Source organism: Lontra canadensis, unplaced genomic scaffold, assembly GCF_010015895.1.
Source record: "Lontra canadensis isolate GAN:19392208 unplaced genomic scaffold, GSC_riverotter_1.0 scaffold3, whole genome shotgun sequence".
Taxonomy (NCBI): Eukaryota; Metazoa; Chordata; class Mammalia; order Carnivora; family Mustelidae; genus Lontra; species Lontra canadensis.
Window position 1 is genome coordinate 5,757,811 of NW_022630997.1, and position 23,490 is coordinate 5,781,300.

The 23,490-nt window shown below is 43.2% G+C and overlaps 1 protein-coding gene across 19 annotated transcripts in view; it reads left to right on the forward strand.

Moving 5' to 3' along the window:
* Positions 1-23,490, forward strand: part of ABLIM1 (actin binding LIM protein 1) — a 287,987-nt gene that overhangs the window by 245,246 nt on the left and 19,251 nt on the right. For 7 of the 19 annotated variants that reach the window (XM_032879207.1, XM_032879243.1, XM_032879188.1 and 4 more), the window contains 7 exons: positions 4,679-4,756; positions 5,459-5,614; positions 8,945-8,980; positions 11,491-11,620; positions 13,878-13,997; positions 21,434-21,538; positions 23,254-23,301. In XM_032879207.1, coding sequence (XP_032735098.1) covers positions 4,679-4,756; positions 5,459-5,614; positions 8,945-8,980; positions 11,491-11,620; positions 13,878-13,997; positions 21,434-21,538; positions 23,254-23,301 — 673 coding nt within the window. The remainder of the gene's footprint in view (positions 1-4,678; positions 4,757-5,458; positions 5,615-8,944; positions 8,981-11,490; positions 11,621-13,877; positions 13,998-21,433; positions 21,539-23,253; positions 23,302-23,490) is intronic. The other 12 variants (XM_032879295.1, XM_032879226.1, XM_032879235.1 and 9 more) reach the window with 2 other exon arrangements.

Consider the following 23,490-nt stretch of genomic DNA (forward strand, 5'->3'; position numbering starts at 1 on the left):
TTTTTCTGCGGCGATTATCACCACCTTGTCTGGTGAACTTCAGCAAAAACCCAAGGCAGGTACTGTCAGTCCCAGCAGCACTTCCTATAAGGCGTTGATCACCTTGTGTAGGTAGTTGTCCCCTAGGGGTTCGTCAGCTCTTTCCCATCCGGTTGCCAGTTGCCTGTAGTTTCTCTCCCTTCTTAGAGCATGGCTTTAGAGGAATGCAAATTAGATGGGTAGTTGTCACACCCCTGCTCCTGCTGAAAGGGGGAAGGTGGGGGGCAACAGAGTGCTCTCGGGCTCTCCCTGGCCTGGCCATGTGCATGGTGGCCCATAGTGAAAGTCCATGGAAAATGTTACTTCTCTGCTTACTCACCAGGCAGAGCTCTGGTAAGTGTTTTAATGGCGAGTACCTGAAGAAGGACGAGCGCCATGTGGCCCCATAAAAAGATGTCTTCAGTGTCATTCTCACTTTGTGACTGTGCCTTCTGAATGGGGGGGACAGATGGACCAAGTCAAGGCATAGAGGAAAGCTCAGCTGTAAGGCGGTTAGAGAGCTTTTAAAAAGACTTCATGAAGAAAGCAAAGAGACGTGTATTTTTAGGCAACTACTGTGAGTGATCATAGGCCGTTTTTCTCTCTTCCTTCTTGAAACAAACTACTCAGAAATCAACTTCTTGATTTTTTTTTTTTTTTGAGAAAAATAAAAAACCTTTTTGAAATTGAAAGTGGGTCCGTGAACATGTCCTGGGGAGATAAATGTAGGTTACAAGGACCCCTGGGTGAGAGAGCGGGCTGGGACAGCCACACACAATAGGGGTTTCTTCCTGAAGCTCCTTTCCTGCTGTTGGCCACAATAAGGATTAAATTCTTCACCTAGTTGTATTAGCAAAATACTTTGAGAGATCACAGCCTGTCTGTAATCCTCTCTGTATCATCTACTGTGCCTTCACCCTTTCCCTGCCTTTTTTTTTTTTTTTTTTTTTTGGCTAAAGATGGCACTAAAAAATAGAATTGAAATTTCCACCTGTGCTTTCAAGTTTGGTTTTTCCATAAGGCATGAGGGAAAAGGTGCTTTCAGTAAAATAAGTAAATTGCATCTACTTCTAATAATAGATTGTTTCCTTTCTCTGTAGAAGGGGGCATACCTTTGAAGATAAGTATTAGAAATTATCTTCATTTAGAATACAGTTAACCCTTGAACAACATGAGTTTGAACTGCATGGGTCCACTCATACACTTCATTTTTTTGTAAATACACTGCAGTACTCTAAATGTATTTTCTCTTCCTTGGGATTTTCTTAATTACATTTCCTTTCTCTAATGTACTTTCTTGTAAGAATATAGTATGTGATAAACATAACATACAAAATATGTGTTACTCAACTGTTTATGTTGTCAGTAAGGCTTTCGTTCCAACCGTAGGGTATGGGTAGCTAAGTTTTGGAGGGAGTCAAAAGTTACATGTGGATTTTCCACTGCCCAGTGGGTCAATGCTCCTAAACTTGGCATTGTTCAAGGGTCAACTGTATAGACAAGAGAGTAATTTTGTTCAGTGGAACTCTAGTAGAGGCTCACAAAGGCTGCTGACCCACTGGGTTATTGAACTCAATTAGTAATTACAGAGTCACTGTTGTTAACTTGGATATCAGAATGGGTTGAAATCGTAATTAATGTAGGTTAAATAATTGCATATAAGGATCATCTGTGGAAATGTGGATCATCTGCAAAACTTTGTTCTAGCCCAGCTGGGTGACAGTAGAGTTAAGTTCATGGTAAAGAAGAAACAGTCAGTGGGATTTGAAAGAGGGAAAGCGTGGCAGAAAGTTGTTGCTTTTCAGGTTAAATGAGTTTCAGTTGGAGTGGATTTGAGCTGCTATATTGGAAGACAGCTGTGTCCCTTTTGAAGCTCTCTTGGCCATCAGAGACCCTCAGCAAGTTATTTATTAATGAGGGGGGAGGGATACAGCCAGAAGAATAAAAGAATTCCTTTTAATAACAAAGTTGTTCATTTAAAATTGAACATTTTTATAATTCTAGATATTTAAAATCGAAATACAAAATTCCAAATACTTAAGATTAAAATACCCAAACTAATAGTTGAGTTTTAAAAAGTAATCTTAACTATCCTCATGAAGGAGGGACCTCCAACCTCCACCAGGTGAGCTCATACACTTTGGGAGCCATTTGGACTATGGCAGAAAAGCCAGCGATCCGTGTGCGCTGTCTGATACCTGAGCACGGCTGAAGAGGCAGCACACCAGGGACCATTCCAGCAGATAAGACAGGCCTTCGTGCAAGGTCTTTGCCATACGGCGGGGGAAGGGCATAAATTAATAAACCAGAGACCTGCGCTTTAGAAGTCACCGTCTTGGGCAGATACGCAGTCACTTCACAGAGCTCTCGGAAAGGGGAAGGGCATCAGGCTATCTGACTGCCGCCCCGTGGACGGAGGTAAATGACTTCATGTGCCTGAGTTGCGAAGGGAAGGCACACAAATGCAGTAGCTGTAGAGAGTTCTGCGGACATCTCATGCACGGAGCTCACATTTGAAAGGACCCTTCTGTCACGAAGAGCGAAACAGAGGCGGTGGTCTCCTCCGCTATGTGAGATTAACAGATGAAGAAATCCCGGCTAAGGTCCAGTGTCTGGAAGATGCTGGAAGTGGGTACATGCCCTGTGCGAGGCGAGGTGCTTGAAGCTTTACAGGTGTTGTTTCCTCTGACCCTATGAACTAGGTGTTAGTACCATCTACTCCATTCTAGAAATGAGAAGTTGAAACTTAAGGAAGTCAAAAAGGAAGAGAGAAAGCGAGAAAGGAGAGAAACAGGAAAACTCAGAATGTCACACAGCTAGGAGAGCAAGGTTTTGAACTAAATCCCTTGACTCCAAATCCAGCCTCCTAACCCCCCTCTATTATACTACATGGAGTCGTGTTTTATCCACCATCTCATTTTATTCGGGAAAGCAGAACAAAGGGCCATTGTAAGAAAATAAGGATGTAACTCAACCTATAAGCAAGTAGGAAGTGTATGGAAATAGATTCTAACTAAGGAGACCCAAGTGAAGCAAAAGCGAGCCACAGTAAATGCAATGAAACAAAGCAATTTCTGAATGTCCAAGAGACATCTTGAGCCTTTCCCAGTGCTGATGGGTCTGGAGATGCTCCCGGCAGACAGAACTCTCCACGGGAGCCAGAGCATCGGCAGGTTTGGTGACCGGCTGATTTGACTTTGAACACAGTCTGACTATAAAAATCGAAAATACTTCTTCTGGAATCAGAGAACTTGAGACAGGTGTATGCAAAATGGAGGTGGTTCAGATCTGAAAGCCTTGAACAAAGGTTGTCGTGGATAACTCTTCACGCTGTTAGCTCTGCCACAGTCCTGCGGACTGCTGCAGAGGAAGCCTGCAATACTTCAGAGCCATCCCCAAGGGTATCATTAAAGGATGGCAGGAAGTATCCCTGACCCGTATCTCACAAAAATAGGATGTGTGACATGGGAGAGATCCCACAGCTCAGTGTGCTCTCTGGCTGGTCACACAATGTCCTCGCTGCTCGCTAATGAAAACAGGGCTTCGTCATACCAGCATCAGTACCTGAAGATGTGTGACTGCCTTGCATTACCCCCTCTCTTACCCCACCCCAACATGGAGCCACTGCAGGCTTCTTGTGGAGCTAAGGACACTCTCCCCTGCTAGGTGATCACACATTTTTTTCTTTTGCTTTCACCTCATCTGTCACATAGCTGTGGGCTATTCATGAAGGAAAACACTGACAGAAAATAAGGGTAACCATTTTGGGTTGAAAGATCAGGGAGGGCTTCTTTGAGGAGGTGACATTTAAAGCCAAAACTAGAGGAAGGAAAAAAAATTATGTAAAATCGAGGATCAGAGCATTTCAGGCAGAGGGAAGAGCGAGGATAAGAATCCTGAAGCAGGAACCTGCGTCATACTCCATGAGTGATGGTGGGAAGGAAGTGAGAGGGTGGGAGAGGAGAACAGGATCAAAACCCTGAGGTGCTGGGAGTTGTGATTTTAAGTGGTTGCTGAAGCCAAAAGCAGAGTAGTGACCAAATTCTGTTCTTGAAGGTCTCTCTGGGGGGTGCCTGCATGGGTGCCTCCATTGGTTAAGGGTCTGACTCTTGACTTCAGTTAGGTCATGATCTCTGGGTCTTGGAATCGAGTCCCGCATCAGGCTCTGTGCTCAGTACAGAGTCTGCTTGTCTTTCTCCCTCCACTCCTCCCCTCACTCATGCTCTCTCACTCTCCCTCTCTAATAAATAAATGAAATCCTAAAAGAAAAAGATCTCTCTGGTCTCTGGGTACCAAATGGATTTGACGAGATGGAGGCAGGAAACCCTCAGGCAAAGTCATTGCAACAGTCCAGATGAGTGGAGCTGGAGACTGGGGCTGGGATGGTGGCAACAGAGGCAGAGGGAGGTGTCGTGAAGGCAGAGCCAGAAGGTCTTGGAGGGGACGAGGAAGAGAAGGTGACAAGTCCCCAAATGCATTCTCAAGGCTAATTGCTTAGCTGGTTCTCTTTAAACTTTCTGTCTAGGTTATATTTTCCTTTACTCAGAAAAGCCACAGATCTTTTCTAACCAGCTTAGTTTTGAGTAAATGCTAGGGACTCGGGTCACTCTTGATTCTGAAGCCACAGTCTAAAATCTTACAAGGCACTTTTTATTTACAGCCTACCAGGACTTCCTCTGAAAGCATTTATTCTAGACCAAGCTCCAGTATCCCTGGCTCCCCGGGTCATACTATCTATGTAAGTATTAACTTCTGGCAAAGACCCTTCCTTTCGGGACAGGTAAAATAGCAGATGGTAATGGGGGGGGGGTAATCCAGAGTAGAATAATTTGAAATGATTTCTATTTCTGTTACGAGATCCAGTTTTCATTGTTGAAGATCAGCCTTCCCAATCCTGTTTTCCTTCAGGTAATTAAATTTATATACAAATGTGACCATCGATGTCAATGACCTATAAAATGCAGTAATACCATGCAGGACTTGAAAAATTGTTGGATATAGACACTTGGGGATTAATTAAACATTTTGTAAGGCTGATACTGAGTATTCTTAAATTCTGCCACGAGATATTTAAATATTTAGTTTATCAAATACGCAGTTCTTGTTTTTAGCCATCTGGGAGGATTTTTTTTTTTTTTTTTTGACCATCTGTTTGAGCTTCTCCATCTCTGTAATAAATTTAGGAAAATGATCCTGAAGGTTTGAAGGCGTTTCTACTTGGTTTATTCTGCACAGACTTTTTCCTAAGCTTTTGGTGACTTTTTTTTTTAATAAAACATGATTAATATATGGTATAAATAGGCAACCTTCTAAGGCAAAATGCTTTGATTTTTGTTTCTTTTTAAGGTCTTTACCTTTCAAACAGGACATGAAATGTACTAACAGTTTTCCAAAGAGATGAGACTGAAAAGTGATTTTGTTTTCTGTTTAACTTGGCCAGGCAAAAGTGGACAATGAAATCCTGGATTATAAGGATTTAGCAGCCATCCCCAAGGTCAAGGCAATTTATGATATTGAACGTCCAGATCTTATTACATATGAGCCTTTCTACACTTCCGGCTATGATGACAAACAGGAGAGGCAGAGCCTGGGAGAGGTAACACATTCTAGAAGCTGTGTTTATACAGCAACTTCTCTTTCATCATGTGTATAAGAATGACTGATTGGAATCACAATAAGTCAGAGGGTTCTTTTGATTGCCTACTGTTTGCAGGCTTCTGTACCAGGTGCTTTGAGGGGCTCAGAAATCTCTCACACCATCCCTGACCCCGGAGTTTACAGAGGGTTGAGAGAACAGAGCAGCCAGAGAAAACAGCGGGGAAGCATGAATGAGTGCTGGTACCAGGTTGTGGGATGGCAGAGCGGACATACTGGGGAGTAAGTCAGAATTCACAGGGGAGATTCTGTGAGCTGGGTAGAGGGAGTGAGGGAGTCTTCTGGGGGTCTCCTGGGGGTACCATCTGAGGTACAGTCATGGGGATCATGAGGAAGAGAACATACATCCTCAGGACAGCCGCTGTGTGCAACATCTTAAGATAGTTAGACTGTGAGAGAACAGAAACAGCAGAGAGACGGAGACCATGGTGTGGCACAGTGATGTGAGCCAGGGTTCTGGAATCAAATTATCTGGGCTCAACCTGGGGACCCCACGTGCCACTTGGATGACTTTGGCCATGTGGTAACCATTCTGACCCTGGTTTCTTCATCGGTAACACAGGATGACAGAATCTACCTCACAGGATGTTAGTAAAGATTAAATAAATGATCTCTTAAAGGTTAGTATCTATAGACTATTTAGATCATTCATTGTCTATTAAAACTAATCTGTATAAACTACTCTATTAAAGCAATTACCTGAGAGAGTCGTGGTAAATGTTCAGCAAATGACAGCTGCTGCTGTGGTCATTCCCTGTCCTCTTGGGGCTTAGTAATGCTTTCTGAACATTAATGGTCCAGAGGCTGGAGCACAGCCGCTCAGCCCCTTGGGGTCCTCCCCATCCTTTCCCAGGTTTGGGGGTTCCCTACCTGGGTTGCATGGGCTCTGGTCTGTTTCTCCTGGCCTGTTCAACTCACTTTAAACCTTTTTCCCTTTTATTTTTAAAATTGGAATCCTCTATACACTGATTTGAGTCCAGTCAGAGAGATGTTACCCAAATATTGGACTGAAATTAGCTGTCAACCCAAGGTTAAAACAGACTGTAAACTACCTAACATGTCCACACAGTGCTTTGAGATCTTAGATGAAGAAAAGCCATGAAAACATGGTGATTCTGTTTCATTTGTTCTCAGTAATACATGTATATATGACATGTCTAATAATTATATTTGTATGTATTCGTAATTGTAATATATGTTGTTCATTCACTTATTTTTCAATTTGGGGTTGAAATGGCCCATTGGACAGGAAGTGATATCTATTTTCATGTAGTGCCCCCTAGTGGTAATATACTTGTAACTGCATCTGCAGCCACACTGGGGGGGCGGCGGGGGGTGGTGGTGGTGGTGTGCTGGGTTGTGAGCTGCCATGGGGCCCCGCCTGGAGAGCTGTGTAGAAAATCAAGGAAAAGGACAGTTCCTGAACAGGGTACACAGGGCCTGGGCCTGGAGCAAGTAGATGAGAATTTGCTCATATTCAGGTTGTCCAAGCAAGGGGGAGGTGAGTTGTTTTTTGGTGTTTTAGGTTTGGGGGTACATATCTATTTCCCGGTGGCTCCGTTTTGAGCAGTAAAACATCAAGCACTTGAGAGTTTGGGCTTTGAAGTGAACGTTTCAGGGTTTAGAGTCAGACTTCTGTTTACTAACCATACAACTTTGGGGAAAATATGTATTTCAGTCTCCTTATCTGTAAACTCAAGGGAGTAACACCTGCCTCAGAGGTCTTCTGTGATTCAGTGAAATATTTAGATTAGAACGGTACCTGGCCCGTGAGTGCTCAACAAAACTGTTGGCCACTCTCGTGGTCAGCATCATTACCGTCAGGACCCAGAATGATGACCTGTGGGTTTTTCGGAGCACGGAATCTTGATGGGAGTTTGCCCCCAGATCAGAACACATGTTCTCCGTCTCTTCCCCAACACAAGAATCTTGCAACGTAGAAAACTTGACACACGCTGTTTGATTTTTTATTCCTCTACTTATTAGAATCCATAGATTGCCAATTTAGAAACACTGGAGGAATAAACTTGACCTTCTGTGTAGCCGTTTGCACCTCCAGGAAACATGAGAAGGGGGTGGATCGGGAGGCCTGCTGTCAGCAGGGTCAGGCCTGGCTCTGCACTTCAAGGAGCCTGTCTTTCCCCAGCTTAGACACCCCCACCACTACCAACCCCAACACAGGCTGTAGCTGTCTCGAGACCTTGGGGCTTGAGGAAGGTGCTGTGCCAGGAGAGCCCAGTGGCATCTTGTGACCTTGGAGTGAGGGGAAAACTGGGATGCTGAGAAATCTAGCTCTGTTCTTCAGGATGCTTTGTTTGCATTTCAATTCCATTTAAATGCTTTTTGCGTTTTAATTGTAAACATTTCATTCATTCATTTAGGAAATATTTGTTGGGTACCTCATAGGTGCCAGGAGCTGCTCTAGTCCCTTGGAATACAAGTAGCTATAAAGAAACAGAGTTCCTGCCCTCGTGGAACTTGCAGTGGGATATGGGAGACAGACCATCAGCAGATACGTAACACCCTTCTCCAGGGTGTAGTGCTAGCAGAAAAGCGAAGCAGAATAAGGAGAAAGCGTGTAGGACTGGGTTCCTTCTTCAGATAGGACGGTCACAGAAGGCACTGTGTGTATCACATGAGACCTCACTGAAGAAGAGGAGTAAGCCCGGCAGGTTCTGAGTGAAAGGCACTGCTGGCAGAGGGCACAGCAGATGCAAAGGCCCTGGGGTGAGAGAGGGTTTGATCTGTTCACTGCCCCCAAGGAAGCCTTTGTGCCCGCAAGGTTGGAAGCCAGGTGAATGTGGTCATGTTGGCAAGCCCATCAGGGTGGGATCCCACAGACCTGGTCATCCCTGGTCTATGTCATGCAGCAAATGATTTTACGTGATTGCTCTGATTATAATTGAGCCAACAACCATGTTTATAAAATTCTGTGTTCCAGTAGACACCATGACTCATAATAGTAAACTGAGCATAGTTTGAGCATAGAGGGAAAAGTAGTTCCAGTTTGTCTAACTTAAGCATGAAAGTACAACTACGTCTTTCTCAAAACCCATAGTTCTTAGGCTGGGACATGAGTCAGGCTCCTGGGAACTTGGTTGTCATGCTCCTGTCTGAGCCCCACACTCAACTTACCGAATCAGAAGACAGGGATGGACGAGGGGAGCAGGCGTGTGGATGCGGTATGGTTTCCAGGGGATTCTGATAAACTAATTAAACTGATAACAAATCAGTATCCACTGTAACTTTCGATTCTCTTTTATTCTTCTAGTCTCCAAGGACTTTGTCTCCTACTCCCTCAGCAGAAGTAAGTACCATTGTTGGACATTATAACAGATGGGATTTGGGAGTTACCTGGACTTTTCCTAGACTGGAGTTTTTAAGGAAGGACGTTGAACAAAACAACAACAACAAAAACTGGGTGCAAAATTGTGATGCATGTCGGATCCCTTACATGTGAGATGACTCTAAGACACAGTAGTCAGTGTTTTCTACAGTGAGACTGGGGGTAAAAACAGCCATACAGTAATCTGAGCCTCTGCCTCTAAGTGCCCAGGAAGGGTTTGCGGGGAGTGAGACCACCCGTCCTGCTGGGGGTGCTCCCCTCCCCATATGGAATTGATCTGAGGCCCAGCATCCTGGACTATCAGAAATGGCCTCCGGTGGTCACTGAGCATTCTGTAAGCAGAGCCGTCTTTAGGGGAGGACACTCCCTTTTGTTTCAAATCCATAGTCTTGTCCCGCTCCTCAGGGTAAAGAAATCTCACAATGGCTTGTATCCGGCCCACCAGGCCCGCCGTTCCCTTGGGAGTAACTCCGGTGTGGATCACGTGGCGCCATCCGTGGTCCTTCCACGGTGAGCCCCAGGTCCCTTCTCAGTCTGTACACACGCCTTCCGCCCTGTCTGGTGTCAAAACCAGACACCGCCCCGGATTAGTTATTCTCACAACCGTCTTAGCGGTTCTTCAACAACTTCACACTCTCCCTCCTCGTCCAGAGTTCCTCGGTTTTGCCCCGGTCCCACGCCGACTGCCTGCTTGGTGACCGGAGCCCATAGAAGGACTTTCCTTGGTCTCTCCTAATTTTTTCCCTTTTGGGGCAGGGTGTAGGGGCCTTCCAGGCTAGCGACCTAGGCTCAGGCTGACTCACATCTGAACGTGGTCCAGTGCCAGGGTCTGACCCAGCACTTTTTCTTCATTTTAGCTTCTTCAGAGAACAATAACCAAGGGATCGTGTGTTTAGAATGCTTCTTACTGTTCTGCATTTCCTTAGTATCCAGTGAGCCAACGCCTCAGGTGTTGGGTCTACTCCCATCTAAAAAAAGAATAATAATAAAAATAATAAATCTGGGTGGCTCCGCCAGTTAAGCATCCTGACTTTGGCCTGGGTCATGATCTCACAGTTGTGAGATCGAGCCCCGCATTGGGCTCTGTGTTCAGCAGAGAGTCTGCTTCAGATTCTCTCTCCCTCTCTTTCTGAGAAATAAAATAAAACCTTAAAAAATTTAAAATGAATGAAAAATCAGTGAGTCTTGTCTTCAAGCAACTTTCTGGATACTCTACGTAAAACTGGATTGATCTTAGATAACCATTATAATTTAACCTAGTAAAAACTCTGTAGCATTCTGATGTTTGTGACTGAGGGCTGTGAAATACTAATTTCTGTTAGTATTCTAATGACAGAAGTTATGAAGCATTAACTTCTGTTATCAACCAGTTGCAAAGTTGAAGCACATTGTTTAGGGACTTCTTTTTATTTTGTTTTTATATAACTTATTGTTCTAAGCAACTAGAATCAAACCGTAGTTTCCTTGCCATTTGCTCTCACATTTCACACAGCCCTGATTACTGAGTTTTTAATTCAGGCATTTTTCCATTCTGTCTTCCAAACTTGTATTTCTGTTGTAAACTTCGTAAGACAACCAGTTCCTAAAATGGAGAACGTTCTTTCCTACCCTTTTCATTGTTTGAACTGTTTTATGTTGCGTTTATGTGTGTATGATTTTTTCTGTACTTCACATCTAATCTGCTCTTTTCTGGCTTTGGAGATAGTGGGTATACAGTGTATCCATTGAATGGATACACCTAATTGACTTCATTATTCCCCGATTTGTTGAGAAAGTTTAATCTTTATAAATGGTGGTATTATAAATATCTTTGAGATTTTCCCATTTGGAGATCACTTTTTATTTTCTCCTTGGGATATGTTTCTCAAAGTGGGAAGTAGGATTTCCTGGGTTTGAGGCCACCAGCAGCTTGTTCTTCAGGAAAATCACTTTAAAATGTCACCAGATCAGTGTTATAGACAGTGTGGGTTGGTGGCCAGAGCAAAGGGTGAAATGAGAGCCGGGAGGCAGGTTCTGAAGCAGGCTCTGCCCTATGCGAGCTACACACCTACACACCTACACAAGGGTCTCTTACCTGCTCGGAAACATCTTAAATTTGTGGAGAAGGGAGGTCATACCTTGTGTTCTACTTTTGTTGCTATGAAAATCAGATGAAATGCTGAACATACTTTATAAAACTGAATGGCACCATACCAGTGTGGCCATCAGGGTATTCTCTTTTTCCCAGAGGTCTAGCAACATGGGAGTTTACCATTTTACATCTTAAAATTTGGGGAAATGCAAGAGCTACAGGTTTCAAACAAAATGTGTTAACCGCAGAATGCTTCTTTGTATACGTATTGAGGGATATGACCCTAAAATGTATGAACAGGTCGACATCAGGCAGTCCTTGTAGAACTGGATGTCACTGGGACCCAATGATAGCCTGAATGTGTGTCTGATGCGCCCACGTTCTCGCTCTTTTTTTCCAGGGCTACCAGGACTCGAGGGACCGGGTGATGCACCGGTCCACCAGCCAGGGCTCCATCAACTCCCCCGTCTACAGCCGCCACAGTTACACTCCAACCACATCTCGTTCTCCCCAGCACTTTCACAGACCTGGTAAGGGTGCCTGTCGCGAAGATTCACTTTGTGTTGCCGTGTGATTTTCTTTTTTCCCACCACTGATAGTGTATTTAAAATCTGCTGCTAAGTAGATCTCCCCTTTTCCCAGGGGAAAAAAAAAAAAAGAGAGAAATCCTATCTAACTATAATTTGTGTAATTTTGTGATTATATTCATTATGATTTATTAAATAATTACATTTTGACTGAATAGCGGGAAGCCAGGGAGATTTTTTTTTTCTTTTTTTAGACTTAAAGAAAATTTCATTTACTTCGAAACTTAACATGAAGCTCTCCAAAGAAAATATTTTGATGTGCCTTTTAGGCACATCTAAAATCTAGCATTGGTCATTTATTGGTGGGTTTGCTGTGTTTCCCCGAACCAGGCACAGGGTGTTACTAAGTGTGCTTGGTTAAGCACCTTCTAGAAGGAAGTATTACATGGCACCTCGGGGTTGTATTTGATAACTTTTCAGATCTATTCTAGCCCTTAGATTTTGAACCAGACTTGGAAAACAAAAACATTAGAGACATATTAGGATAGACAATATCGAACGGTAGTGGACTTCAGGTGACCTTCATCTGTGCCCAGTGTAGTCCCAATGACTATTAGTGGGTGTCTCATGTGGAATGGAAAAATGGAGATCCCAGCATGGATCCAAGGTTCCCTGAGAACTAGACTCCCAGAGGGAGATCCTGGTCTTCTAAACCACCTTGGTGGCAGCGAACGTCTAGGAAGACTTCCTTTTAAGCTTCTTGCTTCTGTGCAGGTTGATGAGAACAAACTCATTCATTGCTAACTTATTCAGTAAAATAGAACCAAAGGAAATGAACAGCATATAAAAAGGCTGCAATCTTTTCCTTAAAGCCATAGACTTAATAAAAAATTAGACTTAATTTCTATTAAGCCATAGACTTAATAGAAAATTGATTTTTTTACTATATGATTCTTCAATAATGTATAGTCTTCTCTAGGTCATAAATAGTATTTGTTGAGTTACATTAAATGAGACGTTTTCAAGAAATGGATTCTTTTTTTTTTTTTTTTTTTTGCCATATACAACTATATTCATTTAATTCCTGTCCTAGTCCTGGGTCTGGACTTAAGCCCTCATCTGTGTGGAAGACAAGAAATCCTGTACTCAGCCACCCCTCCATGTAGGCATGTGCTGAGGTCATTGAGGCCACAGCCATGACCTTGTCAGAATGATGTGGGGCTACAGGGAAATTGTTGTTCCATGGGTCCCTGAATAATGAAGGGGTGTCCAGCCAGGGACATTATTTCCCTAAAAGATCATGTCACTGTTGAGCACTGAAAGTTTTCATTTGTTCCCATCATGTTCCGAAGCCAGCAACCTCTAGAACATTCCCAATTCTAAGTTCTCCTCCTCCTTTTCACGATATATTATGGGCATGCATGATGCCAATTTTTAGGATTTATAATTATTTTTTCAAGGTCTACCCTTGTCAAGTGAAGCCGATGGGGTTCTGACAGCAGGGCTGTGGTCGGTATAGAAAACCTCTGATTATCCTCCCTGCAGGTTCTAGATCCTAGATGATGGTACATGTTCCCCAGGTCTGGGTTTAGTTACAATGGCAAGTTTTCCTTCCAAGATAATGAAGCTTCCAGTCCCCGTGTGCTACCATCACGCAGTTCTCAGGATCCTAAGTAGATCTTCACCACCCAGGGAACACAAACAGGTTTTCCTTCTACAAAAGCAAATAAAATTAAACTGCTACTGGGAGAAGTTGGCAGCCTTAGAAAAAAAATCTGACCTTTACATATAACTACATCTTTTCAAGGTTCTTAAAATGATTATCGGGGTTTTGGGGGGGGGGGTTGTTTAGTTTTGTTTTTTTCACATGTGTTTCAAGGGTTCTGTTTTGCCAGGTGCTTTTTAAAAACAACTATCTGAGTCTAAATGTTGTGCCAGGTACTGGCTCCAGAGTAGCCCGTGTCATCCTGACAGAGAATGTCGTGGTGGCCATTCCTTCTCATAAAGCCATTTATTCCAGAGAGTGACTCTGTACCAACCCGAACCTATTTGCAAATTCTCCCCACTTTGCCTCTCCCTCAGCAGGTGCGTTCTTAACCCTTTTGCCTTCTTCCTTTTTCAGACTCCTGATTAACGTTCTTAGTTCCTCCCCACCCCACCCCCCCGCCTTGGAATGATGATGCTGTCCCTGCTCCTGTGTTAATTTCTGTTCTTCTTTTCTGTTTCCACCTGGCCCTGCCCCTGACTCCTTGCTGCACAGAGCTGCTGTCTCCTGGTGTGCAAAGGTCGTCCCACCTGCGCACCAGCAGCCTCAGCTCCGCCCACAGCGACACCCGCCCCAACTCCCCCTTCCGACACCACTTCATTCCCCATATCAAAGGTAAGGAGGCAGGCTTCTCCAGGCAGCGCCCCCGCAGAGTGGAGACTTTATTAGCACCGGGGAAGGCTGATAAGGCGCATCTCCAAGAGTTAGCTCCCAGCTTTCAACCTCTCCGCATGCCTGCGTGTGTCATGACTACACCCAGCGTCTTAGAACTGACATGGCCTCGCTCCACGGGAGAACTATGTCATTTCTGAGGGCTCTAGATGAAGAAACAGGAAGTATGTTTAAGACCATGAGATTTATTATCCACCCCTTAGGGAAAAAAAACATATATTATCATTTTGTTTTTCTGTGTGTCAAAAGCAAAATATAATATATAGTTGGGGTATTTTCCTGGTTTTGATACGTGATGTGGCTCAACGAATTATACCTGCACTTAGCAACAAAAATGCAAAACTTGTCTTACTGGTGATAAGCCACTTAACCACTTAATGATATTAAAACATTTGGATGGTATACAAAGATCTGTGGCAATGTAACTTGAATTCCTCTCCTCAAACCAACCCTTTGAGTCATCAGTCCTCGTTTGACTGGTCGTGATCTCTGCACGATGCAGAAGAAGAGCTTTGCCTTCTGTTTTCTGTTTCTGCCCTCCATCCTTGCCCATTCCCTTTATGGCATTCCCATTGTTTTCCTCTTTGTCCATCATGCTTCTGTAGCAGTCCTCAACTGGGGCTCCCGTTCCCCTCCATGTGTTGGGGGATCCAAGAGCCCTGAAGGGGTGTCAAAGGGGCCATAATTTAAAATATGTATGAGCTCCCAGAAGCATGCTAACTTGTTCCATAGTCTTGATTTGAACCGATGACAGTAGCTAAAGGAGGGAAGTGGCAGATGAGCACAGATGCTGTTAGGGGACTTGAGAGAAACCTAACAGATTCTAACCCTGTGATCCAAGCATTCACGTCCTGAGCCCTGCTACTGAGTAGCCAAAATGTTGTTCCAGTTGACTGAGCTTTCATTTGTAGTCTACCCAAGTTATTTTCTTACTGCTTACTTGGATTTTCGAGCAACTGAGTCCAAAAATATAAATGTACTTCACTTAATCAGTGTGCTGTTATTTTTATGTGTGCTACTTTAGCATTTTCTATGCCATAAAAATAACGTTGCTGACATGCTTATTGAAGATACACATTATTTGTCATTGGCAAAGGGATCAGCCTTTTTCAGTTGGAGCAGCACTTTCTAAAATTCTTGACAGATTACTTACAATTATTATTGCTAATTAGTATAGGGGGTGCTTTAGAGAATGTTTGTAAAGCGGTGAGAAGTTATTTTAAAAAAACTTCAGAGATGTATTTTAAAGAGACTTTAATATAGAAGCTCGTGGCCCAACTAAGGTTAGTTTGTTTGCTTCTAATATACAAGACAAAAATAGGTTTTTAATTTAGAAATGTAAGCTCCCTTGTTCGGTTACTAGATGTTTCATCTTTCCAAAGAGCTGCTTTTTGGAGGAAGAAAAATGCACATGCCCTTTGTACAAATAACACGTCATGAAGTATGAAGACACAGAACCTCGTGTCTGTGCATGGCTTTATAGAGACTTGGAATGCCCAGATGGACACTGGACGCCTAGGTTTAAATATTATCTCTGTCCTGTGCTCGCTGTGGGACCTTGGATTGTTGACTTCACCTCCTGAGTGTTACTTGCCTATCTCGTCTATAGAACCTATCCTAGGTCGTTGGGGGTATGTGAGGTCAAGAGCCCTGTAGTAAGCACTCAGCTCACCTTGTCTGTGACAATTTCCCCCGGGGCATGGTGCCCTTAAAGGAGTTTTGATTACATCATTCTATTCCATTCTCTGGTTAAGGGGCCCCTGGCCAAGGGCTCACACCTGGGGAGTGCTGCATTTCCCCCACCCCACCCCCCGTTTGTTTCAGTGTAAATATACACGAAGGATAATTTTAAAAGTGAACTTCTTTTCCATCTCTGTTTAACTCAAAAATTGCATTCTTGTTGAGGCGAAGACAAACAGCTGCTTTCAGTCATTTAAATTTTTCCTTTTCAATAGGAAGACCAAATAGTAATAAAAATTACGTACCTTAGTGTGCCCAAATGGTGCCTTACTAAAAATGTAGATATACAGTTGACCTTTGAACAATGTGGAGATTAGGGGCGCCAACTCTCTGTGTGGTGGAAAAGTCTTCGTATGAATTTTGACTCTCTAAAAACTTTACTAATAACCTACTGTTAACCCTTACTGATAATACAGTTAATTAACACATATTTTGTATATGTATTGTAGACTATATTCTTACAATAAAGTAAGCTAGAAAAAAGAAAATGTTACTAAGAAAATCAAGAGGAAAATAGCACTATTCCGTTTACCAAAAAATACCCATGTATAAATGGACCCATATTATTCAAACCCATGTCATTCAAGGGTCAGAGGTACATCGTTTTCTGTCTTTGGACTGAGTTTGAACTTTTTGACACAAATACTGTGATTTTAAATTGTAGAGACCACTAGGCCAGGAGGGATTAGCTTGACCTTGAGCTCACACTTAAGAAATACCTAATGATTTCTCTCCCATATGGCTATAGTTCATTCCTATAAAATAGTTTAAATATATCAGATACAAAATGTAATGTACATAAGGGTATATGCCTAGTTTTAAAATCAGATGTACTTTTTGCTAAACTACAAAATAAATCATGAAGAATTTTATAGTAAAGATGTTGCTTTAAAAGCCTAATATAGTTGGATAAGTAAAAGCTCATTCTTCAAGGAATTACTTTTTAGTTATTCCAAAAAAAACCTGGGTCCATTTCCATGGAAGACCTCTCCAGCACTTGGAAATTTCAACATGGAGGACATTTATGGCCTTTGGAGAACTACCTCTAAGGTGTCTTCAGAGTACAGCCAAGTCCACCAAGGCCCTTCATTTAAACATTCACGTTTTATCTTACAGTTCGTCTTAACAGTCTTGAGGTGGTTATTCTTAAGACAAACGAGGATGCCAGGGCAGGATGTATGTCCTCCTCAGGAATGTGTAGCTAGAAGCAGGGGGCCCCGTTGCCACTGTGGCAACTGGAAGTGCAGCCCCACCCGCACCCCGCCATTTCCCAAGTCCACCTCCTCGTCCTTTTGTGACACATGGGTCTGGAACGTTCCCCCAGGGTTCGTGGAGCTGAGGATGCTGCATGCGTGTAAAGCTAAGATGCCCATCACAGGCTGTCTCTCTCTTCCACTGGCTTCTCCAACCACGTTCTAGAATGTCCATCTTGTTTCCCGCTGTGTTTTTATTTCTGTTCCCTAGACTCTCCTGCAGCCTCATTCGATGTTGGTATGTCGTTGCTGGGCCACGTGAACAAATACTTTTCTTCCCTCCCCTTGGAAATACTGTTAGACGTTATGTTCTGTGTCCACGAGGTAGAAAACAGATGTGTGACCCGGAGGGCTACCTATATTAAGTCTCTTTGAAAGGAATCTTTGCTGTTCTGCCGTAGAAATGGTTTTCTCTGATCCAAATATTTGACACTTGCTGAAGAAAACTATAATGCTTGTTGAAACTTGAGACAAAAACCAACAATCCTGAAACTCTGTCATGAAATTCTAGAGGCTGCCAACTTTAAGATCCCCTCAAAATACTCATTTATATTTTGGAACATGAGTACTTAGCATCCAGAAAACCAGGCAACACTCCAGCAGGTGCCCCCAGCAGACACATGCACAGCCATTTTGATTTACTTGTCTCAGGATTTGTCACTTGGGCTCTCAGGGTACCAAAAAGAAGATTGAAAACAAGAACAGAGCATTCGAATTTGTTAAGTAAGTGACTTATCTCCCAGACGAAAAAATCAGCTTATAAAGCTGATGTGGAAGGAGCTCACGGTGAAGGCTAAGAAATATTTGTATGCAGTAGCTTCTCATCTCAGTAGCTAAGATCACTGACAACTGAGAGTCAGCCAGTAAAAGGAAGGACTTACTTAAGGAACAAAATGGCTTTGAATGTGATAGGTACAATATTCTATGACATACACACTATTATGTTATTTTTAAACAGTGTCTGCATCTCCAGGCTGATGATGATGATGATGATGATGATGATGATGGCAGTATCTTCCGTGTATGGTCTTTTCCTGTGACACCATATGTATTACTTTGCCTAAGTAATGCACTAGGCATAAAAATAATATTTCCGGGCCCTCCTCAGTTACTTCCTTCTAGAATAGATAGGGGTTTTCAAGTTAGAAAGAGGAAAGAGGACTTACCTTGAGAATTTTTCTTTTTCTTTGAAAATGCCAAAAAATGGGACCTGGGTGGCTCAGTTGGTTAAGTGTCCAACTGTTGATTTCAGCCCAGGTTCTTGATCTCAGGGTCATGAGTTCAAACCCCATGTTGGGCTCCACACTGGTCGTGGAGCCTACTTTAAAAAAAAAAAAAATGCCAAAGATACTTAATGCTTTTGGTGTTTCAGGGGCTAAGAATTTGATACCTAGCAACAGTATTCTTGAGACTTGTTCCCAGTGAGACGAGCGGAAGTCATATTGTTCAGAGTCCCTTAGATGGGTGCGTTGTTGAGTCTCTCTTTGCCTAGTGCTTTAAAATGTTTGTGGGAGGTTTTAATTGATTCTAGCATTAAATCTATTTATAAGGACTTGAACATGGTAGTGAGGTTGTGTGTGTGTTTTTAAGCAACTAGAAAGGCCAATGGTTGCTGAATATGCAGCCGAATAAAGAACTACGCCCAACAAGAGACAGCATTCAGCCGAAATTCACCCATTGGGAGTCCAGACAGTTACTCCCCAGTCTTTGAGAATCATCTGCCCTAAGAAGTGGTGGGCTCCTCCTGCCCCTTGCCAGCAGACCATCTCCATGATAGATTTTTAATACTTGGGCAAAGGCTCACCTTAAACCTTTGCGTCCCATCTATGCAGACACTTTTGCGTATGCAAACCACAGGCTAATAATGATCAGACCAAATTTAATGGAGTTTCATCCGATTGGATATTATCACCAAAACCCGTGAGAACATTTCCCTGAGATGTCTGATGTCTTCTTCCCGGGAAGGAAGGGTAGAGTGGAAGGCCAGAGAGCAGTGTGGTTCCGAAGCAGGAGCAGCCAGTGTTGAGGATATGCAGAAAGCTACCTTTCTAGACCTTCTTTTGAGAACAGCCCCCCAGAAGTATTCTGTTTTTCAATTATGAATTGCTCTCATAAGTTCTGATGTTTACAGGAGTAAAGAATTCCTCTGGAGTGAAATAGTTAAGTAGGGGTTATCGAGGATCTAGTGGGAAAGTTATAAAAGGATGTTATTATGACCCTGTTCCTCAATACAGGCATCTGCTGCCTTTATCCAGGAGCAAGGTGGAGGTTGGTCCTACAGTGGTGCTTACTAAATTCAGCTGTTAATAGCTCAAGAATTCATGAGTGGGCTACTTCAGTCACTCGTTGCCAGGCATTTATAAGGCCAGGCACTGTGCTGAGCACAGAGAGATGAATGGGACCTAGTTCTAATCCAGCCAAAGATTTAAAACAGGACCGACTTCTGCATGTAAGCCACATTCTTCCTTCCCCTGCTTGCCTCTACCTGTGTCTTTTCATTTTTTTCGGATGTGAGCTAGTTATTTCTCATTAGAAGAGTGATAATAAATGAAATGACTTTTTAAAAAATTAACCTTTGAATAGATGGGCAGTTTGGGATGAAGCGTCATAATTTTTAGAAGCTAATACCTGATTTAAATAGTAAAGTCTACGTTATAATGTATTGGGAGCTAAACGTGAAACTGACTCTTGTGGGAAAAAAGAGAAAAGCTTCAGAACATGATAACTGAAAACGGGGAATCTAACCTGAAGCCAGAAACAAATTCCAATCTCATTCGGAAGGTCTTGCTGCCCATTCAGGACAGATGTGTGCTCCGGTTACCGAAAAATACACATTGAGGAATTAGAATTACAGAAAGCACGTTATTTTAAAGCTCCAGCAATGGATATCTTTTCTACTTTGTGGGGCATGTTTAGAGCAACTTGGCTTACTTGAAGAAATCAACTTGTGCTCTGTTTTCTGAAGATCTGTGGTTTGTTTCGTATCATTAGCTTTAGTTGATAAATTACACTGTGAAAACTCACAACTTCTGTGCTTCAGAGAGCACTATCAAGATAGTGAAAGACAACCCACAGAACGAGAGGAAACGTTTGCAAGTCGTCTATCCGAAAAGGGACTTGCATCCAGAATATATAAAGAAGTCTTCTAACTCAGGAACAAAAGTAATTTCATTATAGTTCGTTAACTTCTGATAGTTCCCTGCACCTTCTGGTGTATTCTTGGGGCAGATGTTTTCTCAGACATGGGGTAGGAGGACAGTTTAGGGCAATAGCTGACCTTTGATAGCCCAAGGCAAGCCTTAGTTCATCCTGGCCGTAAGGGGTGATAATTGGCCTTGGCGGAACTCAAGGCTTTGCAGCCAATGCCAGCTAGCCTTTCTAGCCCCTTCCCTATTCTCTCCTCCAAGAAGACCCTGCTGTCCAGCCACAGTGGCTCGGACACCATGGCCCTTCTAGGCCTGCTTACCCCTCGGCCCACCCTCCCACCTGGTATACTTACTCCTTGACACCCCGCTCAGTCTAACATCTTAGCTCTGTGCACAAATTGATGGCACCCTCGCCTGAGCAAGCATGTCCGTGTCGTAGTCTGTCTCCTTAGGTAGCTTCTGAGACTCGCCCCCCGCCCACAGGCAGGGATGACTTATCATTCATCTCCATGTCCTCAGTCATAGCTCAGTGCCCAGCCATGGTAGGTGTCCAGACCTGTTTCACAGATGAAATTGTTGGACTGGGTGGAGCCTCAGAGAAGCCTTGGAAGAGGCAGGTGGAGAGAGGAGTAAGAGGTCGCAGAGTCCCTGGGAGGAAGGGCTCTGACTCGGTGGTGTGTATTGCACAGTGAGGAAACAGAAGCATTTGCTGCGAGTGCAGGCACTTTGCATTGCTAAGGGGAGGGACTGGGTGACCACTCAGGGTCCCAGATACACGTAGCCTTCCATTCAGAGAAATCCATTCCAATGGCCAGCCTCTGCCGTCGTGCCTGGAAGTGACTGTAATTGGGCTTGCGTATCCCGCCCCTTCACATGCTTGGGACTTAATGGTCTGACAGCTGATCCTGAATCATTACCAAGTGACCTTCCATGACTCTTAATGTACTTTCCATCTAATCAGTTTGCTGCTAGCTCACGGCCTTCAACCGCATGCCATTGGAATGACGCATCCTACCGCTAGCTGCTTCTAACCCAGTTCCATGTGAACTCAAGTCTCTCTTGCGGAAAACTAAACCTTCTATCACCCTGTGAGCCAAATGGATAAATTGAGTTTGTTTCCTCTGTTTCTCCTTTTGGATGTACCTCCTTCCGGTTTGTTTCGAATTTTTATTATGCTTGCTTTGTTTTCTTTATTGCTGTCCCTTCTCTTATTTTGTTTTTTCCATTCTTCTCATTGGAGGCAATGAGCCGTCCAGCGGCCGGAACTCCCCTCTCCCTTACCGGCCAGACAGTCGTCCTCTCACTCCAACCTATGCTCAGGCCCCTAAACATTTCCATGTTCCAGGTAGGAGCTGACACAGTCTTTGTCTGGGTGTCCTGTCACGGTGTAGAATGTAGCACTGTTACCTGTCTCGTCTCATTCCTCACGCTGTCTTCATCGGGATGCACATGGTTGACAAACCCTAAATTGCACGATCTGACCCAGAAGGCCTCTCAGAAGTTTGGGATGTGAAATGCCAAGGATTGTATGGAAGGTTTAAGTTTTCTCAAAATTTTTTGAAGGGAGGGGGGAAGCAGAGAGTGAAGGAAGGAGGGTTGAGTTGCCTTGTTTTGTTTTTACTGAGATTTTAATTTAAATTTACGGAGATTTTAATGAGTGCCCTTCGAAGATACCGCTCTGTGGTGTGGTGTCATTGCCTAATTGTCACAGTGGCATTCTAGTTACCGTCCCATCCTCGAGAATGAACCACAGCTTCACTCAAGAGTGCTTTTATTTCTTCCTGTTTGTCTCCCGTGGGGAGATTATTTCTGTGAACTTTTCAGAGAGGTATAAAATTGGATCATTTGGTTGGTCCTTTGTAGTTCATAACCAACTGACTACCTTCTTAGCCCACAAAGATATCTTGCAATTTAGGCTTGGTGCTGTAAGCTTTGCTGAAGTCATAAGCATTTGCTGTCATGGTACAAATAGTAATTTGCCACCAAGATCTGGAAAACTCAGAACCCAACAGTATCTTAATGTTTAGGGTCAACTCAATTTTTAAGGGCAAGATTGGACATCAGAGGTCATGATTTTTTTTTTCCCATCAGAAGTACATTGTTTTCTTCTAAGCTACTGAAAATGGTTTAATAAATTACCCATTATGTTAATATTAGGACACATATTTGGAATCTGTAAGAGTTTTTTTTTTCTTTTGCATTCCAGGCTTAACCTCATAAAACAGAGGAAAGTTCAGTGAGATTCATACTGCTAAGATAGAACTGCCTTTTAAAATAAAGCTTCACTGAACCTTGAAAATCAGTTGTTGTACATTTGCAACTTTTGTGCATGAAGAATGCCCCCACCAAGATACAGTGCCCAAGATTGGGGGGAAACAGACCTTTTGAAATTTCCTGAGTATTTGCAGTCAAAGCGAAACTGTAGCATTATCAGATGGGGTCCTATATAAATAAACGAATAATATTTGGCATCTCTTTTCCTTTCTCTTTTTAAAAAATTTGACCTATATTAGTTAGGATTCTCTCAAACATTCTGTCAGCGCATCAGACTAGCCTTGCACATAAAACTGTTTCTGTGTTTTAAAAAACTACTCTTAATTGTATTACATTGCTTTCCACTGTTCCACTCATTAGTTGAAAAGTAAATTGAGCCCCTGGTATCCACTTGGAGCTCAATTTCTAGACAGTAGCTATTTGGGGACCTTCCCCAAACTGGTTATGTCTTCCTCACCACTGGAGTCCCTCCACTGCTTCCATTTCTTCCTGTTTTAATCCCACTTTTAGTAAAGTGCGTATTTGCAATAAATGGCTCGTGAATTAGTTACGTCTCTATATATCCTAAGATGTATTACAAAGGATTCCATATCACTTGTCTGTAGTAATTCACTCATCCCTGGAGCTTCTTCCAGTGACTTCGGTCTTTGTAATACAAAAGTTAACCCTCGGGGTTGTTTTTGTTCAAGAGTCTTCGGTTTGGTTTGCCTCCCTCTTGGTTGATCTGTTTTTCCCATCGCTGAACGGGTTCCCATAATTACACACCTTTGCTTTTCATTTCCACAGATCAAGGGATCAACATTTACCGAAAACCACCCATCTACAAACAGCATGGTAAAACCCGCTTTCCTCTGCATAGCTTTTAAGTAGGGGCGCCCACTGAGCTCTGCTGTCCTCTGAAGGGCTTCTCTGCTGCTGCTTTTGAGAATCAAACTGGGGCGCCTAGCATATTATGCTTTTATGGGTTCCTAAGATGCAATCACTGTGAGATTGGTTTTCTTAGAAAGAGAACGCTTAGCTTGG